The following is a 10,416-nucleotide window of genomic DNA, read 5'->3' on the forward strand; positions in this document are numbered from 1 at the left end:
TATCAGTATGATTATTCACTTCCCTTTCCCCAAGAAAAGCTCTTTCTTAGTGTAAATAGTCACAAAACAAATGTATGCATTGACCATCCATTTGAAGATATGCTTCTCATTCTGTATCTCTGGCCCATGATCCCTCTGCCAAGAGTCGGGAGTGTGCCTCCTTATCAGTCTTCTCTAGTCATGCTTGATCATTGATTGCTCTGGTCCTACTCATTTCCATTGGTGGGATCTTCTAATTGCCCAATTATGTGATAAACTTTGGCTTATTAAAGGAAATTACCTTGGAAAATTTGCCTGTTCTCTCTCCTTTAAGGATGCTGCTAATGGGTATATGGGCTATTCTTATAAAGATTTCATAGAGATGAAAAAGATAAGGTGTCAGTGATTACTGAATTCATCAATCAATCAGTAAGCACTTATTAAGTACCTGCTATGTGCCAGCATCTGGAATTAAGCTGCTTCTAGGTGGTTCTGTATTATTTTGCTAATTGATTATTTTAATTGGTGATCTTAAGATAAGGTCCCACTTTGTTGAAGAAGCTTTTAAACCAGAATGGTCTGGAAGGAAATGATTCCCATTAAGGCACCACATGTAAATGAAAAGTTATTTCTGTATCAGAAGAGAATTTGTTCATTATAGCTCTTAAATTTTTTTTTTTTTTTATGTCTGAAGTAATGGTTATGGTAAAAGTCAATATGATTTTAAGAAACTGAATGTCTCATTTTCCTTTGTGTTTAAAAGGAAGCAGAAGTATGCTTTATGGTGATAACCATTTATTGAGCTCCAAACATAAACTGAAATGTCAGACTCATTCATCTAAATGCACTAGTGAGAACTCCAAGTATGGTAGAAGCCACACTGCAAAGTTACAAAATCTCAAGTATCATTTATGCATCTGAAAAGAAATAAAGTTGATTCATGTCCCCTAGTCACCCTGATCCTCTTTGCTAATGATAGCTGGATTTCCTTCCAGCTGATGAGAACTTTTGTTTCTATCATGCTTAGGCTTTTCCTCTTCCCCTTTGGTTTGAGAACACTCTAGCCTAAATTCTGAGTGCGCCCTTGGCTGCCATTGCTTTTGAGTGATTGCTTGGTGGAGCTTAAGGTGTAGAACAGCATCTCTGGATTCCCTTCTGGAGTAGTAGTTTAGCCATTCAGTCGTGAATTTCGAAATTGTTTCTATTTCCATCTGTTGGAGAGGATTGGAATTTCCTGGCCTGAATTTCAAGCAAAACACAGCAGTACTTCTTGGCACATCTGTCTGGTTTTGAAAAGATGACTTTGGGTGTAATTAGTCCAGGAAAAAAACTTTCCTCTGACCAGACAGAGGATGCAGCCTTTCAGACCAGCTGTAGAGTCAAAGAATCTTTGACTTTGAGAACACCACCAGCCCCCAGGTGTCTAGTTCTGTATGAGGAACAAAGCATTTTTCTGCACAGCCCTTCCACCCCAAACCCTAGAGAGAAAGATGTAAATATTCCCATTTGTCAGGTAAGGAAAGGTAGAAATCACTTGCCCAAGATAAGAAGGTGAGTAAGTGGCACAACCAAAAATAGAATCTAAGACTTGTCCCCCAAACCCAAGTACTGTACTTGGATGAGGATTTGGGCAGAAAAGGTGAGTTCAAAAGCAAATGGACTGAATTGTGACTTTAAGTGAATTTTTGTAAATCACTTCTGCAGTGTAAGGTAGCCAGATGAAAATGGTTTTTCTAAATAGAAGCTAAGAAAAAAGGAAGGAAAACCCCAATTTTTTTGGTTCCTCGAGTCTAATTTTCTGAACTAACACTATCGGCAGTTTCTGCTTCTTTTGTTCCATTTTTATCATCTTCATAGACTTCTGAAAATTGAAGATTTCTCCAGGTTATAACCTCTGATAGACCAATTTCTTTTCTCATGCTGTAGAAAAGAAGCAAGGGGTGATGAAAGATTGCATTTTGAAAAATGTCTTGACACAGTATTATAGATCCCAGGCTGCATTCTTTGTTCAAATATCTGGGGGCAGATCTGGGGAGAAACTTTCACAGTATCCTGTGTATATTTTATAATCAAGTGTAATGATGTAGCAATACTACCAGCATTTAAATTATAGGTGGCTGCATGGGGGGTCATGGAAAGACCAGAGGACCATATAAAACAAGGATATCTGACTAGATGACCTAAACACCTTGAGGGCATTGTGCTGAAAAACAAGATTTGAACAAGCATCTGATCAATTCTGTATCCTACCCAGAACTAAAAGTCTTAATTATTACAAAAGCTGGTGCTACAAAATTTCAATATCATGACCAAAGTCCTCTTGGTTCCCATTCACTAGATTTTTAAAGTTTTATTGATGCCTTTTATTTTTACATCATATTTAAATTCTGAATATGCTTTGCCTACTTTCTTCCCCCAAAGCTTTCCTTTGTAACAAAGATTATATAAAAAGAAAGAGAAGAACACACCCACTGGTACTTTGAGTATATGTGGTACCATTTGTAGCCATTTCTCCGGCTGTGAGCATTTTTATCCATTGTGGCCAAAGAAAGTACCACTTGGACATTTTGATATTTATGAGAATTTTCTTTTTGGCTTAAGGAGAACCACTGAATTTCTGTGTAAAGGCAGTTCAAGTACTTTTTTTGCCTATTGAGTTTTTTAAATACCACAACTCCCCACGATCACATTCCTTTGTAATTAAGAAAAACAAAATTTACTTCCACCACGAGCATGTCTCATCAGACAGTGCAATATTCTGCATCCTTAGTTCCTTACTTCTACCCAGAGATGGACAGTGTATTTCATCATCTTCCCTGTGGGACCATGTTATTTATAATTGTGTACCTGATCCGGTTCTCCTTGACTCTGGTATTAATTTCCATTTAAAAAAAACTTCTCATTTTTTCCCTAGAATTCCTGAAATCTGCTGTTTCCTAGAGCGCATTAAAATTCCATTCCATTCCAGTCATATGCCACAGTTTATTCAGTCATTTCTCAATCACTTAGGCACCTCTTTGTTGCCAATTTTTTGCTATAATTTTTAGACCTGTCAACAACATCCAATAGCATCTCTTACATGCTTTCAAGGAGATCACAATAGGGAAAACAGCAGGCCAACAACTGTGTACAAACAAGAAATAGTCAGGATACAGATACAACCAGGATATATTGTAAATAATCTCAGAAGATACTAAGATTAAAGACAGGGTGAAGCTTCTGGCAGAAGGTAGGACTTTTGGACTTTTACTGAGAATTACTTTTTTTTTTTTTTTTTAACTTTCTTGGCTTATATACTTGACAGTAGAATTACCAAGTTAAACATTTTGAGACAACTGGATGGAACAGTGGTTAGAGCACCAGGCTCTGGAGTCAGGGAGATCTGAATACAAATCCAGCTTCAAACACTAATATATGGTCCTGGCCAAGTCATTAGTCACTGTCTGCCTCAATTTCTTCAACTGTGGAATGTGTATAATAATATCCACTTCATGAGGGTATTAGGATCAAATAAATAATTGTAAAAGTATATAATACAGTGCCAGGCTTTCCAAAATCCCCTCAACATTGACCTGCTGTCTTTTATTATTTTTGCCAATTCGATGAGTTGAAGTAAAAAAATCATTATTTATCTTAATATTAGAGGTTTAGAGCATTTTTATATGGTTAATAGTTTGCATTTTTCTTTTAGAAATGTTTATTCTTACCTAGGTTTGAAACCTTCTAGTTAAATGATCCCAGAGAATCATTTTCTCTAATGTCTGCCTTAGCTTTTTCATCTTATTGTAATGTTCTGACTAGGTATGGCCTGTCTGGCAGTGATGTCTTGGATAACGTGGCATATGCTCGAGGCTTCAACACTGACCACCAAACCCAGCTCCTCTATCAGGCTTCAGCCATGATGGTTGAGTCCAGGTATGTTTGGAAGCAGATGGCAATGATGCTCTTACTTGAAGACATCCAGTACTAAAATGTGTGCAGGCCGATTAGAGACTGGACGTGGGAGTAGGAAGGGGAGACTTGCTGTGTGACCCATGACAAATTGTTATCTTTAAAAATGAGACTAATACAGCTGAACTTATGGTGAGAAAGTAAGGAATTTTGGCAATTAGGTGGTGCAATTGATGAGTGCTGGGCCTGGAGTCAGGAACTCATCTCTATGAGTTCAGAACTGACCTCAAACAGTAGGCAAGTCACTTAACCTTGTTTGTTTCAGTTCCTTATCGGTAAAATGAACTGGAGAAGGAAATGGGTCATGGCGAGTTAGAGATGACCGAAGTGACTGAACAACTGAAAATGCTACCTATTTATGTCAGAAACGTATGTTCATTGGAGGAATCCTGCACTATCACCACATTGGCTATTTTTGAATCACATTTTTTCTTTTAATTAAGTATTTATATAAATGACTGAACGTGTGTGTGTGTGAGAGAGAGATGTATGTTAAGATTTTGGATAAAAAGAAGACTGAATCAGACTTAAGCAAAAAAGAGCTTCACTATATCTCTTTGTTCCTTGCTCCTTAGGTATGCATTGTTAATTGTGGATAGTGCTACTGCCCTCTATCGCACGGATTACTCTGGCCGAGGGGAGCTATCAGCCAGACAGATGCACTTAGCCAGGTTCCTCCGGATGCTCCTACGACTTGCTGATGAGGTAGAGCTGCTGGGGCAATAATGAGGGAGCACCTTATTTCAATTTTAGTCTATACAGTGAATCTTGCTAAAAAGGATGAGAACAATTTCTATCATCAAAATGTAAAATTTAGGCAGTTAAGGGCCTACTCAATGTAAAGCATTCTGCCAGATTCTCAAGATAGTCATGGCATAAACACTTCTCCTAAGAAGCTTATGATCAACTTGAGCTGAAAGATTGAATACACAAATAACTATGAACCTGTTTGTACCTGTTGCAGGTGAAACTTTCTGCAAAGCATAGGTCAAGGTGCCTACTGATGTTTATGATAATGAAAGAGATTTTTTCTTTGTCTTTCCCCCATCAGTTTGGTGTAGCAGTGGTAATCACTAATCAAGTGGTAGCCCAAGTAGATGGGGCAGCTATGTTCGCTGCAGATCCCAAAAAACCCATTGGAGGAAACATCATTGCACATGCCTCAACTACCAGGTATAGTAATGACTTAGATTCATTTACATAAGGTGCCTTCTTGTTTTTTTTTTTTTGTTTGTTTGTTTTGTTTTTTTTTTAATTATTATAGCTTTTTATTTATAAGATATATGCATAGGTAATTTTTCAGCATTGACAACTGCAAAACCTTTTGTTCCAACTTTTCCCCTCCTCCCCACCCGTTCCCCCAGATGGCAGGTAGACCAATACATGTTAAATATGTTAAAGTTAAATACAATATATGTATAAATGTCCAAACAGTTATTTTGCTGTCCAAAAAGAGTCAGACTTTGAAATAGTGTACAATTAGCTTGTGATCAAAAATCCAAAATGCAGGCAGAGAAAAATAGAGGGATTGGGAATTCTATGTAGTGGTTCTTAGTCATCTCCCAGAGTTCTTTCCCTGGGTGTAGCTGGTTCAGTTCATTACTGCTCTGTTGGAACTGATTTGGTTCATCTCATTGTTGAAGAGAGGTGACTTTTTTTTTAATAATTATTTTTACCTCAGTTCCTCAGGATAAATTCATTTTTTAAAAAAATTTTGAAATCTAAAGGATACCTTTTAAACAATTATAAACTTAGCAAATAAAAAATAACAAACATGAAAAAAACCTCTCTTCTCCTTATAGTCCTTCATATAATTGTCATTTTCTCTTTTTGTCATCTTTTCCAGTCTGATGGGTATAAATGTGGAACCAAAGTTAAAACAATTTGCATTTCTCTTACTTTTTGGAGTATTTTCTCATATGGTTGTCGTAAGCTTACATTTCTTTAAAAAAATAACTGTGTGCCTAAACTAATCTATTTATTTAGTGCTATACCAATCAGACTTCTAAGAAAATATTTTAATGATCTAGAAAAATAACAACAAAATTCATATGGAATAATAAAAGGTCAAGAATCTCAAAAGAATTAATGAAAAAAAAAATCAAATGAAGGTGGCCTAGCTGTACCTGATCTAAAACTATATTATAAAGCAGCAGTGACCAAAACCATTTGGTATTGGCTAAGAAATAGATTGGTTGATCAGTGGAACAGGTTAGGTTCACAAGACAGAATAGTCAAATATAGCAATTTAGTGTTTGACAAACTCAAAGATTTTTTGGGATAAGAATTCATTATTTGACAAAAACTGCTGGGATAACTGGAAATTAGTATGGGAGAAATTAGGCATGGACCCACACTTAACACCGTATACCAAGATAAGATCAAAATGGGTCCATGATTTAGGCATAAAGGACGAGATTATAAACAAATTGGAGGAACATAGGATAGTTTATCTCTCAGACTTTGATTACATCAAATTAAAAAGCTTCTGTACAAACAAAACTAATGTAAACAAGATTAGAAGGGAAGCAACAAACTGGGAAAACATCTTCACAGTTAAAGGTTCTGATAAAGGCCTCATTTCCAAAATATATAGAGAACTGACTAATTTATAAGGAACCAAGCCATTCTCCAATTGACAAATGGTCAAAGGATATGAACAGACAATTTTCAGATGATGAAATTGAAATCATTACCACTCATATGAAAGAGTGTTCCAAATCATTATTAATCAGAGAAATGCAAATTAAGACAACTCAGATACCACTACACACCTGTCAGATTGGCTAAGATGACAGGAAAAAATAATGACGAGTGTTGGAGGGGATGTGGGAAAACTGGGACACTGATACATTGTTGGTGGAGCTGTGAACGAATCCAACCATTCTGGAGAGCAATCTGGAATTATGCCCAAAAAGTTATCAAACTGTGCATACCCTTTGATCCAGCAGTGTTTCTACTGGGCTTATACCCCAAGGAAATACTAAAGAAGGGAAAGGGACCAGTATGTGCCAAATTGTTTGTGGCAGCCCTGTTTGTAGTGGCTAGAAGCTGGAAACTGAGTGGATGCCCATCAGTTGGAGAATGGTTGGGTAAATTGTGGTATATGAATGTTACGGAATATTATTGTTCAGTAAGAAATGACCAGCAGGATGAATACAGAGAAGCTTGGAGAGAATTACATGAACTGATGCTGAGTGAAATGAGCAGAACCAAGAGATCATTATATACGTCAACAATGATACTGTATGAAGATGTAATCTGATGGAAGTGGATTTCTTTGACAAAGAGACCTAATTCAGTTTCAGTTGATCAATGATGGACAGAAGCAGCTACACCCAAAGAAAAAAACACTGGGAAATGAATGTAAACTGTTTGCATTTTTGTTTTTCTTCCCGGGTTATTTCTACCTTCTGAATCCAATTCTCCCTGTGCAACAAGAAAACTGTTTGGATCTGCACACATACGTTGTATCTAGGATATACTAGGACATATTCAACATATATAGGACTGCTTGCCATCTAGGGGAGGGGGTGGAGGGTGGGAGGGAAAAATCGGAACAGAAGTGAGTGCAAGGGATAATGTTGTTTAAAAAAAAAAAAAAAAAAAATTACCCTGGCATGGATTCTGTCAATAAAAAGTTTCTATAATAATAAAAAAAAAAAAGACACCAAAAAAAAAAAACTGAGTGAAAAAAATTTTGATTTGGAAAAAATTAGGGAGAATTGCAGAAACAGCTTACAAAAGGCTTTTAAACTTTTTTTTTTTTGTCTGTTTTAGGAGTATTTTGAGTCTACTGTTACTGCTCTCAACTCAGCAATTTATTAATGGACTTGGCAAATACTTTTAGAAGAAGTTAAGTCCCTAAAATTAAAGAACATATATGAATATCTGAGTGCCCTTCCTGGTCAGAAGGCGTTTTGTTTATTACTTCACAGCCTTATTTCACTCTCCTGATAATCTATAGAGGAGTGACCAGAAATGGCTTTGTTGCTGAGGAATACAGAAAAGTTCTCATTTTCTTCTCCTCAGAGTATACAAACTTAGGAAAACTTGTTTAGAACTCAGAGGTGGCCTTTGAAATTTGGAATGCAAGTAATATAAATGATTTGTTGTTTTGTTTTTTCAATCAGGCTGTACCTAAGGAAAGGACGAGGAGAAACTAGGATTTGCAAGATCTATGACTCTCCTTGCCTTCCTGAGGCTGAAGCTATGTTTGCCATTAACACTGATGGAGTGGGAGATGCCAAAGACTGAGGCACGACTTTGATTTCATTTACAAAATTTATGTTTCCTCATGAAGAAGAGTGTTCCCTCGGGTGTTTCACAGGCCTTTTCCTGTTGTGACGGCTCCAAAAGAGACTTCCAGGAGACATCCATGAAAACAGCCATTGTATTTGCCCATCTGAAGGTGTAAACAGGATTCAGGTCAGCAGTTAGGAACCCTGATCTAAAATGTTGATTTCTTCTGAGTTTATTGATCATTTCTCTGGTCCTTGAGGGAGGTGAGGAGCAATCCCTTAACAAAATGATTTCAGGTGGGCGTAAGATTTCCATTTGTTTGAAAGTATCTTTTATTTTTTTTTTTTAATATGTGGCCACAATCAGACTAAGAACTTAGAAAAAAACTAGATTCAAATAATCCCCTAATTTATCCCAAGCTTCTTATAGGATCTTGTTTCTCTGTAAAATTCACCTGAAAGTTATTAGGCATCTGAATTAGTATTGGGATTTTATATCTATGTGTGTGTATGTGTTTGTACTTGTTGAGGGAAGGTTTTTTCTTTCTTTTAAGGTAAAGGAGTTTTGAATAGGTGGCCTGGATTTATGAGACTACTTGGTTCATCCCAACTCAGTTCTTCCTTTACTGCTTGCAGCAAAATACTGAAGTCTTGGGCATTTCAGGAGTTTTTGCAAAGGGATTTGAGCCCCAAAATGAAATACATATTGGAGAGGAGGATTTTTGAGTCCATCTTACGTTAGCTAAACATTATATTTAAACCTTATGTTACCTAAATATCGTTAAGATGTATAAATGATTAAATCCTGTTATCAGCAGCCCATCGGGGTAATGGGAAAAGGGCAGAATCCCCATCTTGGTTTGCTAAATTGGTAGGGGTGGGACAAGAGAACATGATTACAGCAGATATGGGCTCATTGTGGTATGATGGCTGCCCCTTTCCCAAACCACAAAGCCTTTTCATTACAAATTTCGATGCTATTTTGAAATCACTTATTTCACTTTATCAAAATAAAACCTCCATTTTCTAATGTTGGCCTTAAAAGGCTTGCAACACAGAGGGAAGAATATATTCAGAAATGAACATAATGTGTAATGTAAAAGCAAAATGAATCAATAAAATACTTCCAAGGACTATTGCTGCTTGTCCAGCCTGGACTAGCCAGGTGGAATGTGGTATTAGGAAGCAACAAAAGATATCTTTCTTCTAGAACGTTAAGCTGCCCATTGTATAAATATATCCCTATCCATCTCAATATGATTGGGCAGTCAGCATCATGTATCTTTTAACATTTAACTTGCTTCCTGGTCATGTACCAGGAATGTAAGGTCATGTAAGACTGTACTCTAGATAGGAAAACAAATGAGTCAGTTCTCCCAGGATTCATGGGGCCTTGATGAAGTGAGAATCATAACTATTCACAAAATTCTAGTCTTTGCTTTCCTTGAATTGGAGTTTCTTTGGTCTAGAGTAAATTGGGTTTAGGGAATCATCCAGTCAACCTAGCTTTAACTCTGGCCCCAAAGTTTCTGGTACCATATGCACATATCTACATAGTACAAGTGCAAAGACAGGTGTGACACTGTTGACATAGAATCTAGGTTCCCCGAGGAAGTAAGGAAAGGTTATGGGCTAGGGTGAGAGAAATTTGCAGTTCTCACTCTAGCTTGCTTTTTCAGATTCCACTTTCTTGCTGACTGCTCTTACTTCATCTCTTAAATAGGCAAGAACTATTATCTTCCAGACCCTTAAATGAGGTGATTGGTTGGACCTAGGATCCTTTAGTATAAGGTGTCTGCAACTGCTTTATCTAAATCCTATATGATGTTAGGGTATGTTCTCGGTAACTAATGTCTTTACTGCTGCAACTTTTCAAGCAAAATATTAAAACATTCTTGCGTTTGAAAATATTTGTGCCTAAAAATTCTTCCAAACTGCAAAACAAGTAGATGAAACCAATCCAGGGTTAACTCAAGAGTCGTGTATATCCCTTCACTGAGTCATGACCTAGGGGAAACCTAGATAGTGAGAGATCTGCTTAGACCCATGGCTATATTTTTTATACATAGGAATTAAAAGTGACTTGCTCAGAGCAGGATTGCAATCTAGTTTTTAGTGATGATACTAAATGCTACTAAAAGAAGATCCCATGAAAGAGGTAAAGTAGATATTCCCATCTGAAAGATAAGAAAAATAAGGCTTGGAAAGGTGGTAATCCCATCCAAGATCTTTCTTACACCTAGTA

At 36.8% G+C, this 10,416-nt stretch overlaps 1 protein-coding gene across 2 annotated transcripts in view; it reads left to right on the forward strand.

The window, feature by feature from the left end:
* The window catches only part of RAD51 (RAD51 recombinase), a 43,174-nt gene extending 33,100 nt beyond the window's left edge, over nucleotides 1–10,074 (forward strand). Inside the window, exons 7-10 of one of the 2 annotated variants that reach the window (XM_031952098.1) lie at nucleotides 3,781–3,894; nucleotides 4,506–4,635; nucleotides 4,982–5,103; nucleotides 8,064–10,039. In XM_031952098.1, coding sequence (XP_031807958.1) covers nucleotides 3,781–3,894; nucleotides 4,506–4,635; nucleotides 4,982–5,103; nucleotides 8,064–8,187 — 490 coding nt within the window. In that variant the 3' untranslated portion in view covers nucleotides 8,188–10,039. Of the gene's footprint in view, nucleotides 1–3,780; nucleotides 3,895–4,505; nucleotides 4,636–4,981; nucleotides 5,104–8,063 lie in introns of both variants that reach the window. The other variant, XM_031952099.1, reaches the window with a different exon arrangement.
* Nucleotides 10,075–10,416: the final 342 nt, after the last annotated feature.

The sequence above is a fragment of the Sarcophilus harrisii genome, chromosome 2 (assembly GCF_902635505.1).
Source record: "Sarcophilus harrisii chromosome 2, mSarHar1.11, whole genome shotgun sequence".
NCBI lineage: Eukaryota > Metazoa > Chordata > Mammalia > Dasyuromorphia > Dasyuridae > Sarcophilus > Sarcophilus harrisii.